General features: G+C 49.4%; 1 protein-coding gene across 1 annotated transcript in view; it reads left to right on the top strand.

Moving 5' to 3' along the window:
• The window catches only part of klhdc8b (kelch domain containing 8B), an 82,305-nt gene that overhangs the window by 19,014 nt on the left and 40,204 nt on the right, over positions 1-23,087 (top strand). The window contains exon 2 of the mRNA XM_079741901.1: positions 21,244-21,408. Coding sequence (XP_079598027.1) covers positions 21,244-21,408 — 165 coding nt within the window. The remainder of the gene's footprint in view (positions 1-21,243; positions 21,409-23,087) is intronic.

Here is a 23,087-nt window from a genome sequence, read left to right on the forward strand (position 1 = left end):
GAGTGATGAGGAGGAGGAGGGGGAGTGACAGAGTGATGAGGAGGAGGAGGAGGGGGAGTGACAGAGTGATGATGAGGAGGAGGAGAAGGAGGAGTGACAGTGATGAGGAGGAGAAGGAGGAGTGACAGAGTGATGAGGAGGAGGAGGAGGAGGAGGGGGAGTGACAGAGTGATGAGGAGGAGGAGGAGGAGGGGGAGTGACAGAGTGATGAGGAGGAGGAAGAGGAGTGACAGAGTGATGAGGAGGAGGAGGAGGGGGAGTGACAGAGTGATGAGGAGGAGGAGGGGGAGTGACAGAGTGATGAGGAGGAGGAGGAGGAGGAGGAGGAGGAGTGACAGAGTGATGAGGAGGAGGAGGAGGAGTGACAGAGTGATGAGGAGGAGAAGGAGAAGGAGGAGTGACAGAGTGATGAGGAGGAGGAGGAGGAGGAGGGGGAATGACAGAGTGATGAGGAGGAGGAGGAGGAGGGGGAGTGACAGAGTGATGAGGAGGAGGAAGAGGAGGAGGGGGAGTGACAGAGTGATGAGGAGGAGGAGGAGGAGTGACAGAGTGATGAGGAGGAGGAGGAGGGGGAGTGACAGAGTGATGAGGAGGAGGAGGGGGAGTGACAGAGTGATGATGAGGAGGAGGAGGAGGAGGAGTGACAGAGTGATGAGGAGGAGGTGGAGTGACAGAGTGATGATGAGGAGGAGGAGAAGGAGGAGTGACAGAGTGATGAGGAGGAGGAGGAGGAGGAGTGCAGCAGCAGAGCTGGACTGACGAAGATGCTCTCTCTCTTCATCGAGTTGTTTTTGTGCCCCCCCCACACTCCGCTGAGTCACGGCTGTCCCCCTGCTGCCAGGACGTTGGTCACCGTCGGCATGCCGTAGCCCGCTGACCCCTCAGCAGACGACCAACAAACAGCAAAGCTCTGCTCTGATAATGAGGTACAGCTCCTTCCGCAGCCGGCCCAAAGCTCCCCGTCTGTCTCCGAGCCGCGGTGAATCGCTCCGCTTGAAGCCCACGCGAGAATTCACTTTGAAACGTTCTCCTCTGTCACTGTGTCCAACTTTATTAAGACTGATTCGTGCACGACATACTCCTTCCCCTCCTCTCTCCTCCTTCTCCTCTCCTCTATTCCTTCCTCCTTCCCGCTTCTCCTATTTTCAAATCCATGTTCTCCATTTCTCTCTCCCCCCTCTACTCCTCTCCCTGTCCTCTCCTCCTCTGTTTCTCCTCCTGTCTCTCCTCCTGTCCTGTCTCAACCCCTGTCTCTCATCTATTCTCATCTCTCCTCTCCCCTCGCTCTCTGTCTCTGTCTCTCTCTCTCTCTCTCTCTCTCTCTCTCTCTCTCTCTCTCTCTCTCTCTCTGTGTCTCTGTCTCTGCTGCTTGATCATCAATCCTCCTCTGCTTGACATATTCCTTCCTCACTCCGACAAAGTGACACTCACACACCCACACAAATGTACACCCATTCACACTGAGCACCTAACCATTAATCGGATCAACCGTCGTATACACATTCAGAGACGTATAGAAACACACGTATACACCTTCATGTGTTTTTGTGCTGTTTTTGTTTGATATTAACGGCAACATATTCTACACACACACACACACACACACACACCCATACACACACACACACACACACACACACACACACACACACACACACACACACACACACACACACACAGCAAACACATCAGCTGCCAAACTTGAGTACACACATACACACACACAGTGACACACCCACACAAATGTACACCCATTAACACATACGAGTACCTATAAAATGTGCACATCAACCGTCGTATACACATTCAGAGACGTATAGAAACACACGTATACACCTTCATGTGTTATTGTGCTACGTTTTCCTTTGATGTTAACTGCAACATATTGTACACACACACAGGCTCACAGCCACACGCATGCTCACACACACACACATAGACACACACACATCAAACTCAGCTGCCAAACCTGTACACACACACATACACATAATCTCTCGGTTGCCAAACCTGTGTACACATACACACACCGTGACACACAGCCGCTGGCAAATGCAGCAGTGATGTTGAGAGCCGTCATTAAAACCGACTTCTGACGCCCGCAGCAGAGGAGAACACCAACCACAGGCAGGGGGCGGGGCTTGGCGTGTGAGTCACTCCTATTTTTAGAATATGTCAATCATTTCTTATGATGCTGATGATGCTCCTTTGTTCCTAGTCTGTTGCTTCCGAAAATCTGTTGCTTTTGTCCAGTGATGTCGTCAGTTGCTCCTAATCTGTTGCTCTTGTCTCATCTGTTGTTCCTCTGATAGACTTTTGCTCCTAATCTGTTGCTCTGGTTTTATGATGGAGTCTGTTGCTCCTAATCTGTTGCTCTAGTCTCGTGATAGAATCTATTGTTCCTAATCTGTTGCTCTGGTTTTATGATGGAGTCTGTTGTTCCTAATCTGTTGCTCTAGTCTCGTGATAAAGTCTATTGTTCCTAATCTGTTGCTCTGGTCTCATGATAGACCACTCTTACGCACTTATTGTATGTTGTACCCCCTGGAACTTAAACATTGTACTTGGCATTGTGTAGCATCTTATCCTAGCTATCTTTGTTGTATACAGGGAATGGGTTAACCTAGTGATTGTTAGTGCTTGGTACTTGGTTCTATGAACATCCTTACTGCACCGACAGCGATATATTGTTGTTTCTCCTTCTTCTGACAAAAGTGCTTATTGTAAGCCGCTTTGGATAAAAGTGTCTGATAAACCCCCTGAATGCAAATGTAAAATTATGTTTGACTCAATCGAGGCCAGAGGGCGGGCTTGGAGCCCGCAGCACGGAGCGCTGAGCCGGAGAACACAGAGGGGGTCCGAGGCGGTGTGTATTGGTTCCTTAGGTTCCTGGTCTTGTTCTTGGCCCCTGTTCCGCACGGTCTACCGCGCTCTGTAAGTACCTGTGGGAGCCAGAGATTGAATTAGTCTCTCCATTTAATAGAGTGCTACCCTGGGGCTTTATAATGGGCTTCTGAAGCGCTTGTGAACAAACTGCCTCCGTGTATTTCTTGGTCCAATCAATGATTTACGAGTTTATTTATTCATTTGACTATTTGATTATTTATTCTAAGACTCTAACGGAACGCGTGCCAGAGTCGGCGTGGTTAACGAGCCCCTGCGTTTCCCAGGAGGAGACCCCGAGCGTCATATAGGCACCCATGTTTTCTACCAGCTGTGAGGATGCACTGCCGGTCTGGTGGTGAGGGGGCTGGTCTCCCATCCCAGAGGTTCTTGGTTCAGAACCCAATGGCCGCAGTCTACCTGTAGGCTTCCTACAGCAAGAGGACCTACAACCTTTATAATGCTGACCACACCCCTGAAGTCACCTGTAACCCTGACCACACCCCTGGACTCACCTGTAACCCTGACCAAACCCCTGGACTCACCTGTAACCCTGACCACACCCCTGGACTCACCTGTAACCCTGACCAAACCCCTGGACTCACCTGTAACCCTGACCACACCCCTTAACTCACCTGCAACCCTGACCACACCCCTTGGCTCAAATGTAACCCTGACCACACCCCTTGGCTCACCTGTAACCCTGACCATACACCTGTACTAGGTCCTTCATTCATCCTTAATGTTAATTGTCTTCTAACTAATCAACAAAGACGACTCAATCCTACGTTAGCGGGCATGTTGTTGTGTGCTACGTAGCGCGTCTCCCAGGGCGTAACCTTGGCGATGTCCCGAGCTCTATGTAACCTCGACAACAGATGTGTGTCGGGACTTGGGAGGGAGGGATGGCGTGGTGATGAGGGCTGACAGCCGGCCGGTTGTCAGCTGCTCAGCCCCATGCCTACACACCATACACACCATACATTATCATCCCATCGCATTAAGCATGCATGTTTCCTGAGGGAGCCATGATATCTAGGCCAGAGCCTCAGTATCCAGGCTGCTGCGTTCACTGTGGACATCCTGCCTCTAGCGTACATACATATGTATGTGTACTGTAGATTACACACACCACTACACGCTGTACGGAACATTCACTAGAGACAAGCAAAAATAGAAACGGAAGTTTCTATCTCGGAAGAAAATACATTTAAAAGCTGAGAAGTTTCACAAGGTAAGCGCAGGGCGTTCATCACCCTGACAGCCGAGATGAAAGGAGAAAGAGTGAATGGTTGTCATATGCAGGGAGCGACAGAGAGATGTAGAGACGAAGCGAGGGAGGAGAATAAAATAATGCTATACACACACGCACGCACACACACTCTCTCACTCTCACTCTGAGACAGGTGTGTTTCTGTGGATGGGGCCGTCCAGGTAGCACTGGTGGTCGATGAGAGCGTTTAGGCTCAGTCCCTCACACCAGCCCCACCCTCCCTCTGTCTCTCTTATTGTCTCTCTAGCCCCCCCCCCCCCCCCCCCCCCCCGGACAGCAGACCCCCTAACACCCCCTAACACCCACTGACACCAGGCTTTATAGGGGAAAAGGTTACAGGGCTGTTCATCACCAGGACAATTGCCTGTGCAGCGGGCTCTGGTATTAACTGCCTCCGGCCCCGTGAGGGAAACGTGAACAAAATGCAACCAGCGTTTCTATTCTTCCAATGAGCAGCAGTCACAGATATAACAGAGACATAGCGTAGCGCCTTTACCGGCCTCCACACGCTCTAGGCTTTATTCACCCTGTTCCACACACATTCTCTCTCTCTCTCTGTTTCTCTATGTCTCTCTCTCTCTGTCTCTCTGTCTTCCTCTCTCTCTGTCTCTCTCTATCGCTCTCCATCTACAGCTCTTCTTTATACCTGCTGTGTCTCTCTATCTCTCTCTCTCTCTCTAGCTTTTCTATATACCTGCTGTGTCCCTCTATCTCGCTCTCCCTCTCTCTCTCTCTCTCTCTCTAGCTCTTCTATATACCTGCTGTGTCCCTCTATCTTTCTCTCTCTCTCTCTCTCTAGCTCTTCTATATACCTGCTGTGTCCCTCTATCTCTCTCTCTCTCTCTCGCTCTCGCTCTCGCTCTCTCTCTCTCTCTCTCTCTAGCTCTTCTATATACCTGCTGTGTCCCTCTATCTCTCTCTCTCTCTCTCTCTCTCTCTCTCTCTCTCAAGCTCTTCTATATACCTGCTGTGTCTCTCTTTCTCTCTCTCTCCCCCTTCTTCCCCTCCTGGACCAGTGTTGATATGCGTACAGGGGCTCTGAAGACTGCTATAGATATTTAGCTCTAGATAAGCTCTAGATATTTAAATGTATTTTAAATCTTGTTTGGGTTTAAGCACTGTATCATCTGGTCCTGTAGATCCAAACGGCCTACTGCTGATTGGTGTCCACCGGGAGCTTCATCTGATCCCTGATTCATACGTTCACCCTCATACGTTAACCAGACCATCGCTAGGAGGTTAGAACCATGTTGACAGAAAATATGTGGCAAGATCTAATTAGTTGGTGTTGCAAGAACTTTCAGCCCCAGAAATGGGCCGAAAAAGGTTGTCTTTGTTCTAGAAATGTCTAGAAACGATAAGTCTTTATCTGTCCTCTTTTCATATCCTGCTCCACATACACTGGCTTCATTCGACTAGCTTCATGTCGTCATCCTTCGGACCACAGCCCATCGAATCATACCCGCTCTGAGGGTTTTTCAGGAGCACTTCAATGGTTAATGGACTGCTTTTATACAGCGCTGATCCATCCAGTGGCCACTCAAAGCGCTTTGCAATATTGCCTAACATTCATCCATTCATACACACATATTCACACTCACACATTCACAGCAGTGACAGCCAGCTCGTCAGGAGCAGTGGCTCAGGGACACCTCGACCCTCCAGGAGGAGTCGGGGATCGAACCAGCAACCTTCCGGTTCCCAGTCACCCCTCTCTGCCTCCTGAGCCACTGTCGCTCTTGAGGGTGCCGGCCTCGGGATTCCTTCACAACAACAGCTCAGCCTGTTCACTGTAATGCACTAAGACAGACAATGCTGCGCCATGCTAGGCTAGGCTAGGCTAGGCTACACTACTCCACATCTCGGGCCCCCACAGAGTTGGTTAACTCATCTCTACTGTATGCTCCCTGGCAGCTCTTCTGCCTTCCTTCAAGCTCCACCCCCTCACCCAGTGGGATGAATGGATCCAGATCTCGTTAGGCAAATACAATTGTCGGCCAATGAGCCCCCCCAGCACACAGAAACTAATGTCCCCTCTGTCACGGAGCCGTCAGAATAATGATCATCCACTGGCTGCTGACGGCCTACTTGTAACGGTCAACGTGATGGAGTGGGTGTGTGTCTCTCTGGTTCAGCGGACATGATGGAATGGGTGTGTGTGCGTGTGTGTTTGTCTATAGTTCAGCGCACATATGGAGTGTGTGTGTGTGTGTGTATGTCTGTAGGTCCACGTACGTGATGGGGTGTGTGTGTGTATGTGTATTCCCACGCTGATGATAGATAGCGTGTGTGTGTGTCTGTATTGCCATGGATGTGATGGAGTGTGTGTGTGTGTGTTTGTGTGTGTGTGTATTTCCACACACCTGATAGGTTTTTAATGTGGACCTGCGTTACGGGCGGTAGCGCGGTAGGAGCCGTTTTCACATCATGCATTTCTCTACATGTGTGCGTGTGTGTGTGTGAGTGCACGTGTTGAAGACAGTGATGTCATCCACTGTGATGAGGTCATCACAGAGTGATATCATCTACAGTGATGAGGTCATCCCACAGTGATGTAATCTACAGTGATGAGGTCATCCCACAGTGATGTCATCTACATTGATGAGGTCATCCCACAGTGATGTCATCTACAGCGATGAGGTCATCACACAGTGATGTCTTCTACAGTGATGAGGTCATCCAACGGTGATGTCATCTACAGACAATGATTGCACGTGCGCAATTTTTCCGCGTTTCTTTCTCTCTTGTTGTTTTTCCACCGTTTGTAAGTTACTTACCCCCTTTTTTACCGAGAGACGTCTAAAATACGATGAGGAAATCTGAATGAAGCAACGTGAATCACTCGCGGAGTGGTGTCGTGCGGCAGGGTCTGGGGAGCACCGTGGGAATACCGGCTGTCATTTGAATCTGTTTAATTAACTGTGAGCTCCAGTCCTCGGTGGCCGACGACTCGTTAGTCATCTCCGTGAGCGCTGGCTGTCTGCAGTCTGCTGGCCGCGTGCCTTATCGCCATCCTCTGCAGGGGAGCTCGGTGCCTCCGCGGTGGCATTATGTTGTAATCTGACGGTGGAATCGGGAGGCTCGCCTTATCTCCTCCCTTCACGCGCTCCGTTCAGGATCGGCGAGCGTGTTCTTCCCTCTGAGCGGGGCCCGTCGGTGCCGCGGCGTCTCTGCGTTGGTGGTGGTTTTGTCAATGGCCGTTGAGTAAGAAACACAGCACAACGGAGGCTGGTCATGGGATAACTGCAGAACTGCAGAGCGATAAAGAGATGGGGAGAGACAGAGCGAGAGAGTGAGAGAGAGAGAGAGCGAGTGAGAAGCCAGCTGGGTTCCAGCTAAAGATTAATCTCTTCTCCGTCTGTCCCTCTGTTCTCCATCCTCTGTCCTGACCAGCGTAACCCCCCTACCCTCCACCTGTCCATTAGAAGCAGAAATTAAACTCAATTCCACACAGAAACTGCCCTCACCTCATCACTCAGCCCTGACCTCCCTGTGGATACACATTGAGCCTCATTGCTGCTGGCACAGCCATAATAGCTTGAATATACTCACACATCAGTTTGTCTGGTTTTGTTCTGATCTTTTAGAACCATTACTGTCCTGTAGTTCCTGCAGTTACTCCCTTCGGCTGTCAGGATTAATTAATGTTATCGTCTGATCTCGTACGGAGATCTATCGATGGCTGTCCAGCGTAGCTGAACCACACGCTTCACCTCGCTTGATCTTTCCCCCCTGGTCGGAGCAGGAGCAACACCTCCACCGTTGAGCAACACCTCCACCACAGAGCGACACTTCCATCGCGTAGCAACACCTCCATCGCGTAGCAACACCTCCATCGCGTAGCAACACCTCCTCCACCCCCACCCCCACCCATCCCCCTGGGGAGCGCCTTCTTAGTACTGCCGCTACCTGCGGATCAGAACCCTGAGGCCATCGGTGAACACCTCCGTCACTCCGGCGCCCCGCGGCCCAGAGCGCCGGTCTCACCCCGGAACCTGGATGCCGTCTGTGTGGAGATGAACTCACATCCTGTTATCCTCCTTTGACTCTGATGTGAACCACGAGGCGAGGCGAGGGGGATGGCGGTTGCAGGAGGCATGGCGACTGGTTGTGGCTGCTGGTGATCCCCCCTTGCCCAGACCCGCCCAAGGGAGAGGGGAGAGTGATGACGACTGACTGCTTTTGTCAGAAGGTCGGAGGAAAGACTGTTCTCAGACAAAGGGGACCTGTTTTGGGCAAGTAATGCAATCAGTTGCCATGGAGCCCTGGCTTGTTAAAAATAGTTTCCCAGTGTCTCGTGTGGCATCTCCCTGCAGTGGCACTGGTCGTATTTATAGAACATCAGCAGGGAGTTGAAGTGGCACTGGTCGTATTTATAGAACATCGCAGACATGCAGTGAGTTTTGAGGGATGTTAAGGTGTTGAGAGGAGCTGCAGAGTCTGGTGGTTAGGGACCCCCAGCCTAAAGGTTCTGGGTTCGAACCCCTATGTTCCCGGTCTACCTGTATTCTTCCTTCAGCGGGTTGACCCCTCCCCCCTATCTGCTCGTTCACGACGGAGATCTGAATTCAGCGTGAGATGTTTGCTTAAAAGCGTTAGCTGCCGAGTGACTAAATAATAAATAGTTCTAAAAACCCTTCATGTTGCCGCGTCTGTGCGTCCTCCTGAGAGACAGATGGATGTTTGTCTGACAGGCGAGTGCTCCGGGCTCACACGGGTCCTCTCAGGGCTGTCACAGCGGCTCTCTGTGAAGCACGCCACGCAACAACCAGAGGCGCAGGGCAGCGTTTCCAAACCTGTTCCGTCTCTTGTACCCCTCGGCCCCAGAGGCTCCGGGAACCCCTCCAGTGACGGCAGCCCACAAACACTTCTCCTGGACTAATACCACTGCTATCATTTATCTAGTATCCCCTGGAATGTGCTGCTGTACCCCTGGGGTACGCTAGCCCCCCGGCTGGGAGTTTGCGACGTAATTCAGAGGGTTCTGCGTCTGAGTGGCTTCCGTGTTTCCCTCCTCCCGAAGGTCTTTGAAGTTCGTGTCTGAAAGCCTTTCAGTGATTTCACCTTCGGCCTTTTCAGCTGTTTGTTCTGCTCCTCTCCCTCGTCGCTCGCTGTGATTCGTTGGTTCGTTACCATGGCTGTGGCGGCTGCTGTCGCCGTTCGCCAGAGTCACGGTGACCGCCACCTTGGGGCGGTCACCATGGTGACCGCCACTGTGGGGCGGTCACCGTGGTGACCTCCAGGGTGGGGCAGTCACCTGCCACCATGAACGCCTCACAGTGGTGTGGTCACGGCCGAGTGTGTGTGTGCGTGCGTGTGTGTGTGTGTGTGTGTGTGTATCCTCACCGCTCCCTCCTCACCCAGCGGTCGTCCGCTGGGTGCTTAGTGAAGTTGTTTACTCCTGTCTGTAGGTCTGTCGGCGTGCAGGACGTGCATCCGTACGGCTGTACGTCAGCCAGCAGGGAGCTCGCCCCCCACCGGGGACAGCTGGTCTGGTCTGCTCAGATGTTACCAGACACAGCGCTCCTCTGTGTTTGCATATTCTTTTATTATTTTGATGGTTTGTTGTTCTTTCTCCTGCTGAATTGAAATGTACTCATTAGGAATATAGAAGTAGAACAGGAGGGTGTGTGTGTGTGTGTGTGTGTGTGTGTGTGTGTGTGTGTGTGTGTGTGTGTGTTTGTGTGTTTAAACTTTACACAAGAGAACCAGACAGGTACAGAAAGCATCCCAGTCTGCCCCTACACGCCGCTTCACATCACTCCCACACACACACACTTTATCACTTAAACACACATACCTCATCTTATCACTTAAACACACACACACACACCTCCTCATACCATTTAAAGACACACACCTCTCCTTCACGCACACCAAAAGACACACTAAAACCGACAGAGCCACAAACACACACCCATCTCATGCACACACTCACACTCCCATCGGTCCCCCTGAGTCTGTGTTTGAGGTCAAACCCGCGGGAGGTGTGTAGCAGCACCTGTCAGTGTCTCAGTCATGTGACCGAGCGACGGTCTTCCTGTGGAATGACCTTGCCGTTCCGTATGTCCTGGGCTATTCCACTAACCCCCTCCTGTCTTGTTGGTTCGTTCCTCAGGTCCTGGACGTCAGCTTCCGCTGTTCTGTTTTCTTATTTTCATGAACCGTAGTAAAATATTCATTAAAAAAACATAGTGAGGGAGATAGCTAAAGGTAGGTGATTCAGATACTGCTGCTTGCCAAAGTAGAATGCCAAAAATTTAAGCGCTTTCTACCTGACAAATGGGCCTCCGTTTTGTCCTCTTGTGTATTCGCCTCATTCTTGATGGAGAATAACCGTAAGTACTGTACAACTGTATAAATAACAAGGCCATTTCTAGTTCTAGTCTTGGCCCAGCTCAGTGCTCAGTGTTGAAGGAGGTAATTACTCCTCTCTGTAATGTATTCACCCCGCTACAGTCCTGGCAGACTAGATTGTGTCCCGGTCTGCTAGCTAGACCAACGAACCAGGCTGAACACAACCTGAACACCACCTTACCCTGGGTAAACACCAGCTGAACCAGCCTAAACACTACCAGAACCAGGCTAAACACCACCTGAACCAGGCTTAACACCACCTGTCCCAGGCTAAACACCGCCTGAACCAGGCTGAACACCACCACCCATATTCTGGACTTGTTCTAATTGAAGGATTTGTTTAAGAAAATATCATTGGAATGCGATTGGATCGGCCAACATGCTACTCATACAAATGTGCTAGTTTTGTCATCGGAAAACCAAGGACATGTTTTTACGTCTACACTGGAGCGGTAGAAGGGAATGTGGAAACGTATGGCTTATGTAACAAATAATGAATGCATAAAGAAAGGCGAAAATAAGGAGAAAAGGAGAAGAAAGAGAAGGAAGAAAGAAAGAACTTAAGCTTAGAGAGTAAGTTGTTGTAAAGGCAGAAGCTGTTGATTAGTATAGCGTTTAGCGCCACAGTGGTGGCGCTAAACAGTATTTAGTCTAATTAAAACTCACGCTCCAGGAGTCTCTCAACGGACGCCAAGTGAGACCACCGCAGGCTCGTAAAACAATAACATAAAGCATAATTCAAGGCTTAGCTTTGTTTCCCTGATTCCCTTTCTTTAAGTCGTTTTTGGGCTCCTCTCCGTATGCTTCTGTGCAGTGTCTGGAGGTTTTGTTTTCAGGTCAGACTCTTACGCAGGCCGGTTGAGATCAATGCAAATCCTAATATGGTCATTCCTCTGAGTTGGGCTGCATACGGTAGGTGATGAGGAGGAGACAGGTACCTAGGCACCGGGAGACAGGGATGTTTCAGGGTGAGGTGGACCTCCAGATCCTCCCTTTACCCTCACATGGTACCCCACAGGGTCAGACATGAGCATCTTTACAGTATCTTAAGCAGGTAAAGCTGTTGGTCGACGGCAGACTGGTTAAGCACTTTCTACTGCCGTTTTTTTGCATGAAAAAAAGCTCTATAAATAGTTGCTAGGATAGTGCAGGGGTTAAGGTGGCTCCTAGCCTAGAGGTTATTGGTTCGATACCCAAATGTCCGCAGCAAAACATGTAGGCATCCTAGTGTTGCAAACCTGCATGTTTCTGAACTAACCAAGTCACATTGGAAAAATGTGTCTCCTAAATTTAAGATTGCACCCAGTCAAGACATCAGCCAGTCTTTAAACGTTTATGCTTCTTTCAGTCCTGTATGATATAAGATAAAATAATCCTTTATTAGTCACACAGCTGAGAATTTGCAGGGTTACAGCAGCAAAATCAGTACTGCAAAATAAAATAAGAAAATACAAATACAAACACAAATACAAATACAATTAAAGGACTATGTACAACAGTGTGCACCTGTGCATATGCATTTGCAGTCTGGGGCTGTGTGTCATCGAGAGCAGTGCTGGTTGTACAGTGTAACTCTAAACCCCTTGGGGCATCCTTAACCCTGCCATGTTTTATACACCACCCTGTTAGGCTGGGTGCAGGCAATGCATTGCAGAAGTACAACCTCCACAGCTAACTCCTCCATGTTCTTTCTGTACTGTAGTGATTCTTAAAAGGCCAGTTGAACTGTATAGCAACACTACAGAACTGCGCTCGACATAAGCGATGGGATGTAATCGGCTGTTTCTGATTGTGTCTAATTAGTGCTCATCAAATTACTGACAACCCCCGGGAACCAATTTCAGCAAATCAGAAGCAGCGATTACATTAAGCGGTATTCAAGCCGAGATTGTGCTGTCCCTGTGGTTTAGTGTTCGGTACTTCTTCAATGTACATAATTAGGCCTTCCCAGGATAAACCTCTTGCTATGTTAATGGGCTGTGTATGTAGACAGGCTAATAAGGCAGGTTTGAGCTGGTTGGGTGACACCGGCTGTCAATCAAGTCTAGTCTCCTCATTTTTCACTGTCACCAACCAATCAGCTGTCAGCTGTGATTTATGGCCAACGACGAGGCTAGAGCGAAATGTGTCCGGTTTTTAATATACATCTCCTCAAACATTTTTATTCCCTTGAACAGCATTCAAGATAGTGATGAAAAGGCTTTTACTGTTAAATAAACTGCTGAATATATTACGTAATGCTCGGTTTGGATTCATTTGTCATTGGCTGGTTGAAGTTTGGAATATCTCTCCAAGTGCAAAGTCAATATCTGCATAAACATAAGTATCATCAATTATCGTCCATCAGTTTTCCACTTGAGATGAGAACGACCCAATATTTCATCTCTCACGTCAGGTGGGTATTTTTGGAGATTCCCACTTGTTTGACTTATCGAAGCTACTGAAGTGCTCGGTAATTTGGAGAGGATCGGATTTGTTCAAGCGATGGTGTTCACTGTAGAAATGGGCTGAAAGTGGGACGTACCCTTCTGATTGGTGGACCCTTAAAAAGTAATGGTCCGTTTTTTAACTCAATGGAAAAAAGTAAAATATATTAATGCATTCACTGTCTAATAATTCCATAATGATCTTTTAGTGCTCCCCCTGCTCTCAGTTCTCCATTAGTGGATGACTTGGTAGGGAGTTGGTAGGGAGTCATTGTTTTGGCGACACCACTTCCAAACGGGTGGTGCGCAGTGTTCCACACATTCATAAACTGGGTGTTCACCGTTGCATAGCAACACTTGAATCTAGAATTAGCTCATAATTATTTCACCCGAGATCGAGTGGGATCTATTTTCAAACCAAAATTACATCGCGCAAACAACTATGTTGTGTGGTAATGCAAGAATGAAATCATCTTATTTTGAGTAGGTGCTGCTGACGACTTTCCTCCTGTTATAGAAATGTCTCGCTGGAGTTTTCTTGCTTGAATATATTAAGATGTTGCAGCTTTTGTGCTGTAGCTCTTCAAGGAAAAGGGTATATTCTGGAGCCAACCTCAACCTTTTGTTGATTGTGTCTCGGTGGCATTTGAGAGGCGAGTGATCTCACATGAAACAAATGAACAATGGGGTCTAGGGTGCACCAGTCCCAGTTAAGAGCTCTGAGTTGAAACCTCCCTCATTGTACAGTGTACATGGTGTCTAGTGAATTTGGACCTTATTTCGTGATCTCACTTAGATGTTAGATCTTGGTCGAGATATTCCAGTGCACTGGCACCACATTTTCTCCTCATTGAAGGAGCTCTGGGGTACTTTGGGGATTTCACGTTGGGTTCCTGACTGGCCTTGTTTCCGCAGGAGGATCGGCTGATGAACCTGCTAGGATAGACCTCCAGCGACCGGAGCAGAATCACCAAGCTAACCCATTAAACTCACACTCTGAATAACTGAACGCGAGCAGCGATCCTCTAGGCGCGTACATCGAGCCGTCGCCCTCGTCTCCTTTCATTTAGTTTCACTTTCGGTTTATCTCGTGACTGCGGAAGGGGGGGATAATGACGGGGTCTGGAACGGACTGGTTATTCAACCCAAGACAACGGCATTCATGAGCCCACGTTCGACGAGACGTCGTCGTCCCCTGAAAGACGTCTCCTCTGCTATTCAGCTCTCAGCGCTCTCTGTTCTTATTAGCACCCAGCTGCAAGCGGCTTGATTCTGTCTCCCAGGACCTCTGAATGCCACTCTGCAGCTAGAATTGGTGAAACCAAAGACAAAGGCCTCTGCGTTGGGGGAGCCGGGGGGGGGGGGGGGGGGGGTAGAGGAAACGTGACGTTAAGTGAGGAAGAGAGGGAATCTGAAAAGGTCACAGACGGGAAGTCTCTCTGGTTTGGACTAATTAATGCCAGACTGAGGCTTGTCCTTTATCTCACTCATTGGAGCGTTTCAATGAAAACCTGTTGTTGTGTTGGTGAATGACGATGCTCCACTTAATTATGATGAGCATTAGCATAAAAGCCATTAGAAACCGACTAAACGTGGATGTTTTGAGTACCCTTTGAAAGAAAACGTTTGACATTGTGAATGCCAGTGATTCACCCGACTACGCTCGAAGCTGAATTCTATTTCACGTTTCTTTAATTTCTTCCTGATTGCCATCCTTCGAATGTCTACTTCTTCCTTCGTTTGTCAAAAGTTGTTGAGTGTTTCAGTACCAGACCTGTGTGGTGGTTTCTCTTCTCTGCCTCCACTTTATACATCATGTCGACCGCATGTATAGCAAAACATTGAATCGCTGTGATTCAATGTTGATGTGGACTTCTTTCACGTTGGAATTGAGCTCTGTAACTCCCTGACCCCCCGGTGGCCTGTTTGATCCGCCCCCGCAGTGTGGAAGATCTAGCTATGAAAAATGTATTGGGTAAAATAAACTGCATCTATAATTCAGGCGCCTTTCGGCAGATAACCGCAACTTGAGGTCATGGCTGTCTCAGAGGATTATAGGTCATGGGCGGTGTCAAGGTCACCGCCAGGCAAGCCGGTGATTTCTGTGAAACCTCTGCCCCTAATCCTGCTGTGATGCAGACTGCAGAACCGATAACAGACTCTGAGAGTACGAATCAGGGAGCCGGCTCTGTTCAGTGTGGCGGGATCTGTATGATCTGTCTACAGACGACAGAGAGAGAGGATAGGATGAGGAGAGGGACTGGGAGAGGGAGAGGAGGTGGTGGGAGAGGTGGTGGTGGAATAGAGGGAACGGAGGAGATGGGAGAAGAAGGGAGAGAAGGAGAGGAGGTGGAGAGGGAGAGAGGTGGTGGAAGAGAGGGTGAAAAGAAGAGAGAGGTGGTGGGAGAGAAGGTGGAGGGAGAGAGAAAGGGAGAGGTGTTGGGAGAGAGGGAGGGAGAGAATGAGGGAGAGAAGGTGGTGGGAGAGATGGAGAGAGAGGTGGTGAGAGACAGTGAGGAGGAGAGAGCCAGGACGGTGAAAGGGAGAGAGCAGAAGGAGGGTGAGAGAGAGAACTGGGGAGAGGGAAGGAGAGAGAGATGGACGCAGTGTGAAGGAAAGGGAGAGAGAATACAGCAGAATATAATAGAGTGGTAACAGAAACAGTTTCCGTGGGAATAATAAACTGGTTTGTTTGAGAATATGGAAGGACGGGTTGGTGAAGGACGAATCAGCATGCTGCAGAACCTAGAACCATGTTCCGTTTAGCCCCCAGTTAACAGCAGACACACTTCACCAGCTCTTGCGGCCCACTTCATGTTGCTCAGAGAGCAGAAACACTGCAGAGCCACTGATGTTCAGCGGCCGATACCCTAACATCAAATGGTCGCTGATCAAACAGACCCACATTAAAGTATTCAGGAGGGCCCCTTCCTCTTCCATTATGTGTGTGTGGGAGGGGGTGGGGGGTGTTGGCCTGTGTGAGAGAGAGAGAGAGAGAGAGAGAGAGAGAGAGAGAGAGAGAGAGAGAGAGCGATGGGGATTGTTCACTTACGACTACGTAATTCTTCAGACACTCCTTATCCAAGGTGACTTAAAGTGAATCCAGATCCATGTCATTAAGGTGCAGGTAGGGGTTAGACAGTACAGAGACAGGTCATTAAGGAGCAGGTAGGGGTTAGACAGTACAGAGACAGGTCATTAAGGAGCAGGTAGGGGTTAGACAGTACAGAGACAGGTCATTAAGGAGCAGGTAGGGGTTAGACAGTACAGAGACAGGTCATTAAGGAGCAGGTAGGGGTTAGACAGTACAGAGACAGGTCATTAAGGAGCAGGTAGGGGTTAGACAGTACAGAGACGGGTCATTAAGGAGCAGGTAGGGGTTAGACAGTACAGAGACAGGTCATTAAGGAGCAGGTAGGGGTTAGACAGTACAGAGAGAGGTCTTTAAGGAGCAGGTAGGGGTTAGACAGTACAGAGACAGGTCATTAAGGAGCAGGTAGGGGTTAGACAGTACAGAGAGAGGTCATTAAGGAGCGGGTAGGGGTTAGACAGTACAGAGACAGGTCATTAAGGAGCAGGTAGGGGTTAGACAGTACAGAGACAGGTCATTAAGGAGCAGGTAGGGGTTAGACAGTACAGAGACAGGTCATTAAGGAGCAGGTAGGGGTTAGACAGTACAGAGACGGGTCATTAAGGAGCAGGTAGGGGTTAGACAGTACAGAGACAGGTCATTTAAGAGCAGGTAGGGGTTATACAGTACAGAGACAGGTCTTCTCAGTCCTGCTGGGCTCTTTAATGCGAGCCAATACACACTGATCGCTTCCCTTCCTTAGTTACGTCAGAAACAGGTTTTGACAGGAAAATCGATCGCCACCAGGACTCACCAGCTCGGGAATCATGATTGTTTTGACCCCTGTGTGTGTGTGTGTGTGTGTGTGTGTGTGTGCGTGTGTGTGTGTGTGTGTGTGTGTGTGTGTGTGTGTGTGTGTGTGTGTGCGTGTGTGCGTGTGTGTGTGTGTGGACTTTGCATAGAGCCAGAGAGAGAGAGCCACCCTGTAGGCTGTGTATTGGAGGATGCTGGTCCCAGCAGGGGGGCCGCATCGATCAACCACCATGGGTCTTCAGGGTTCCAGAGGGCAGAGCTCTATAAATGTCCCCCCCCCCCCCCCCCCGTCCAACTGACCAATAGAGAGACTCAAGAGGCAACACACGGGCTGACATTCATCAAGTCCGGGCCGATGGTTCCGTAGTCGTGGTTACGGGCCAACTGCAGCCGAGGAGGTACAGAAGGTCACCTAGGCAACAGAAGACGGCTGGTTTCATGCCTCGGCCATCCCCGCTGGCCTGCCCGAGCTCTCTGAGCAAGGCACCTTCTGTCTGCTAGCTCTAGAGACTAAGATGACTCTTGATATCTCACAGGACGAATTTTTGGATCGTGGGGCGAGTGCTCAAAGCCACCTACAAATGTCGCCTCATCCACTATTTCTGTCTTACTATTTCAGTCATTAAGCTGAGGCTATATCCAAAGTGAGGGTGACGATGACTCCTCTTGCTCTCGGCTGCCTGCAGGACCGGACCTTGGGGTCTGAACCCAGAACGTTTTGGCAGGGAGTCCAACACCCTGGGCTGTCCTGACTCCATTTAAATATGAACGTTAATCTTTCTTTACAAGGAGATTCATTATGGAATGGTGTGAGACATTCTGGTGGCTTCAGGGTGGTCTCTGTTCCTCCATATCCCTTCTGCTCTCTCCTCCTCTCCTCCTCCTCACCTTCATGTGTTTTTCTCACTTTAAGATGTTGTTCTATTGTTTTACCCTAGGTCTCCATCTCTCCTTCTATCTCTCCTTCCCTCACCAACTCTCTCTGTCCCTCTCTCTCTCTCTCTCTCTCTCTCGCTCTCTCTGTCTCTCTCTCTGTAGCTCTCTATATATTAAACTCCTCTCTGCTTACATCCCTTATTATCTACTGGTGCTTTCTGTTTAACTTTGCTTTCATCACGTCCCTGGGATAACCCCCATAATCCTCCTCTCTGCCATGTTTACCCGGCCTGGGCTGGGCTCAGCCAATCACAGCGGCTCCCTAAATTCTCCGTGATCTTTAATGATCTATCGACTCCACACCGTGAACTCCATCCGGCCGTCACAGGGACACACTGGAGATAAGCTAGAACTGTGTGGTGAGGCTTCGGGGAGAACAATGCTGTACAGAATATTAGTGGTTCTAATTTAATGCAAAGTGTTTCCAGGGACAGCCATCCAGCGTTCAGTGGTATTGGTTTTGTTTGCTTGGGCACCTTGCGGAGATCATGAGCTGTCTGGGGTTATTAAACAGAGCGCTAAATTACACTCATAAACACAAGGATGAGTGTGTGTATGTGTGTGTGTCTGTTTGTCTGTCTGTCTGTCTGTCTTGTCTTTCTGTTTATCTGTCTGTCTGCCTGTGTCTGTTTATCTGTCCGTCTGTCTGTTTATATCTCTGCCTCTCTGTTTGTCTGTATGCAACAGGAAGACATTTTAAAGAAATGTCGGGAGGAAGTGAGGGGGGAGGTGAGGAGGAGAAGGTATGAGCCGAAGTGGATGGGAAGAAGAAGGGAAGAGTCAAAGTGATGAGAATGAAAGGAGAGGAGAAAGGGAGGGGCGAGGGGAGAGAGAGAGAGTGGGTGAGACGGGTTTGCAGAGAGAGGGAGAGAGGGGTTTGCAAAGGGAGAGAGAGAGAGAAAGTGGGTGAGACGGTTTTGCAGAGAGGGAGAGAGAGAGAAAGTGGGTGAGACGGGTTTGCAGAGAGAAGGAGAGAGAGAGGGGTTTGCAAAGAGGGAGAGAGAGAGAGAGAGAGGGAGTGGGTGAGACGGGTATGTAGAGAGGGAGGGAGAGATGCTGACTAGATCAGGGGGAGTGTGGGAGGATCAAAGCTTCGTTAGGCTGACGTTTTGTCTCACCACTTTTTCACAGAAGATGAAAGAGAACGTGCTGTGACAGAATTGGAACTAGCATCTTTGTGGCCCCAGGCTCAAGGGCCAGGGCAGCGAGGAGCAGAACAACAGTGGCACTGGTCCACTACCGGGTACCAGTCATTATCAGTCCTATCCTAACTATCTTTGTTGTATACAAGGAACGGGTTAACCTAGCGATTGTTAGTGCTTGGCACTAGGTTATATGAACATCCTTACTGTACCGATGGCGATATAAATTGTTGTTTCTCTTTCTTCTGACAAATTTACTTATTGATAGGCGTTTTGGATAAAAGCGTCTGCTAAATACCCTTAATGTTAATGTAAATGTCATTGATCAGGCCGGTTTCCTCCAGCACGATTCACCGGGAACAGAGGTGCACAATATAAAGAGCATCTGGCTCAGTGATGCCTACAGGGAGGCTGCAGACACCGGGCATCGAACCCAGAACCTCTCCACTGGGTTCCCCCAGCTGGAGCCGAGCCTGCGGGAGAGCCTGTATCTTTAAACCCACAGGTACCACACACCTGTGGCATGAAATAGCCAATCAGATGGACTCATGGATACAAGGTTGATAACCTGAATCCCACTTTGTGGATTTGTTAAAACCGGTGCACACACCAAGCATGCAAGCTGTTCTAATTATGGGATGTGTTCTGGTTGCCATGGCGTCTCCTAGGGCGATGGGCGCAGGCTGAAGGACAGGTTCTTTAATTAGAGACACAATGATGGGATTGAAGTCCGGGCCAAGCGACACCACCCCCCCACCCCTGGTGTCAAACACACACACATATGCACATGCACACACACACACTGGCTGAGTGACAGACACTTCCTCTCTCTACAGATCCCATTTTACTTCACACCATCATGATGTCAGCTGTATTAAGAAGTGTCTTTCTCTCGCTCTCTCGCTCTCTCTCAAGCTTCTCAACATCCCATTAAACCGACAAAAAGGTGCTAATGGCCAGTTAATCCATAATCCCATCCTCCCTCTCCCTCCTCCCGTATCCTGCCCTCCTTTTCACCTTCCTCCCCTCTCTCTCCTCTCTTCTCGCTCCTCTCATCCCCTCTCCTCTACTCCTTTTATCTTTCCTTCTATCCTTCTCCTCTCTCCTTTCTCTGCAGTAATGCTGAATTACAGTACTGCATAATAATGTTGTATTACAGTTCTGCAGTATTATGTTTTATTACAGTTCTGCAGTATTAAGTTGTATTACAGTACTACAGTATAATGCTGTATTACAGCACTGCAGTATGATGTTTTATTACAGTACTGCAGTATTAAGTTGTATTACAGTACTGCAGTATTAAGTTGTATTACAGTACTACAGTATACTGCTGCATTACAGTTCTGCAGTATTATGTTGTATTACAGTACTGCAGTATTAAGTTGTATTACAGTACTACAGTATAATGCTGTATTACAGCACTGCAGTATGATGTTTTATTACAGTACTGCAGTATGTTTTATTGGTGGGGTGGGTCTTTGTGGTGGTAGGGGCGTGTGTTTGGTGATGGGGGCGTGTACTTGTAGTGGTGGGGGCGTGTCCTTGTGGTGCTAGGGGCGTGTCCATTTGGTGATGGGGTGTGTCTGTGTGGTGGGGGTGTGTCCTTGAGGTGATGGAGGTGGTGGTGGTGGTGATGGTGATGGTGGGGGGTGTGCAGTGATCATGTGATCATGTTTGGACCCAGAATCATCATGGGACAGAAGGGACCCACAGCCCCGATGGATTCCCCTGGTCCTGGTCCTGGTCCTGGTCCTGGTCCTGGACCTGGCCCTGGTCCTGGCCCTGGTCCTGGTCCTGGTCCTGGTCCTGGTCCTGAGTGGACCCAGAGGACCCAGAGGACCAGACCCAGATACTGGGATGTGAAGACACTTTTATGGCTGGTTAGGGGAAGCTGAATGTGACTTTGGAGGAAGTTTGGACCACATCCATCGTCTCAGCACTCCTGTGCTATCTCTGTGCCTCACTGCTCTGACAGCCCAACGTCCCGTGTGGGATTAATAAAGTGCATCTTATCTGAGCTGCGGTGTCATAAATCAAACGGGTTCCATAACACTGGACGTCAGATGGAAAAACAAACGCTTCATTCGCCATTTTTTCCAAAGATGCATCACCTGTTTGTGCTTTGTGATTCGCATCGTGAGTCTGCAGCAAACCACAAAAGAAAGGGAGATTTTAAAGATACAAACCACAGAAAAAAAAACCCTCCCTTCCTTTCCCTCTCCCCATGTCTCCCTCTCTCTCGGTCGCTCTCCCTCCCTCTCCCCCGTTCTCTCACCGTTTCCCTCCCACAGTGTCAAGATAAAACTGTTATCTCACCAATTCCTCCTTCTCTGTACCCTGCAGATGGCCGGGTGTACGCCCTGGGGGGTATGGGTGTGGACACGGCCCCCCAGGCCCTGGTGAGGGTCTACGAGGCGGAGAAGGACCAATGGCTGCCCCTGATCTCCATGCCCACCCCCCGATACGGTGCCACGCCCTTCCTCCGTGGGAACAAGATCTACGTCCTGGGTAAGGGAGCCAGCTGGATTCATTCCTCATGTTTCAGTTTCATCCATTTTCATTTCAAGTTTAGGTTATTGGGTTTATTGGGCCCCTTAAAGCACTTTGTAAACAGTGTTTCAAAAAACATGCACAGTAACAGTTATTCATTATCACTTTCCATTTCCTTCCCCCCCGTTTTAATCCACTCTCTTTGTTTTCTCGTCTTGTTACATTTCTCAAGACTAAATCTGTGTGGGCGTCTTCGAGTGCTGCCTCTGAAAACATTTAAACTTGAAAATGATGAGTTCCTAAAGTCCAAACATGGATTTAGCTTGTGGAGGTTGGGGGCCCCCCTAAAGTGATGCCCCGGCCCCCCGGCCCTTGGGCTACCCCTGCTGCTGGAGCTCAATCTATACAGCGGGAGCCATCAGTTACACTTGACCTTTATCTGTTCGGAGCCGGATTCCTTCTCCACGCGGCATCATGGGAGTTGTAGTCGGGTGGCCTTTGACCTCTTGCTCGCTCACCGTGTCTGCTGGATCTGAAATAGAGATGGAGGACTGAACGATGGAGAAGTTTAGATTGGAGAGGGAGAGGAAGGAGAGGTGGGGGCGGTCTGAATGAAACCGACAGAGGGAGGGGGAAGATGCTGAAGGTAAAATGAAACAAAGATGGAGGAGGTTAAAATGAGATGGGGAGGGAGAGGAGGAGGGATCCCAGGAGAGGTAAAGATCACACAGAGATGCGGGAGAGAAAAATGGAGAGATCAGAAGGAAGCCCAGACGAGCAGAAGAGGGATGGATTGAGGCTCTCTCTCAGAACGGTGGCTGCGGCGTCTCCCTCTTGCAGGAGAGGAGGAATTGACAGGGACAAACGATGGGAAACGCGCCGCCACAAACCGGCAGGGACACAGAGACGCTGAGGCACACACGTCTCTTATTCTGCAGAAATAGAGTGTAGCTGTGGTGGCAGCGTGCGAACCCTCCGGCCTGGGGAGATGAGGCATGGCTGGCCAGCTGATGAAGGTCAGCTCTGTTAATACAGACTGTGAGTCACGTCGGAATCATAACATTTATAATGAACCCATTATCTCTCCCCTTGATCTTTCACCTGGGCTTTTGTGATGCAGATCCTCTAGTCGTGTCTGTAGCGCACACTAACACACACACACAAAAAACGCATTTTACGCATTCAAATCGAGGCACAGAATGATTCAATCCACATTCGTGCACATGCATAAACATTAACGCACATACGCATGCAAACAAAAGGACACAAACATGCACCCAAACCCTCCCTGCCACATGCACGTGCACACACACATTAACACGCACACATAAACATTCACGCACTTAAGAAAACTAAATTGCAGTAAACTAAATTACCAGATGCTATGAAAGATTGGAAACTGTGTAATCAGATGTTAAACAGCATGCAGTTTGTTTACTGCCGGGGATGCAGGTCACTGCAGTCTCTCTTTCTCTCTCTCTCTATCTCTCACCCTCTCCCTCTCCCTCTCTCTCTCTCCCTCTCCATCTCCATCTCCCTTTCTCTCTCTCTCTCTCTCTCTCTCTCTCTCTCTCTCTCTCTCTCTTTCTCTCTCTCTCGCTCTACCAACCACACATTTGTGGTTATAAATGTATTCCATAGTCCAAACGTAAACATGTCTGCTTGGACTGCAGGATGTCATGTATCTTGATGAGAAA

This window comes from Pollachius pollachius (genome assembly GCF_949987615.1).
Source record: "Pollachius pollachius genome assembly, chromosome: 8".
Classification (NCBI taxonomy): Eukaryota; Metazoa; Chordata; class Actinopteri; order Gadiformes; family Gadidae; genus Pollachius; species Pollachius pollachius.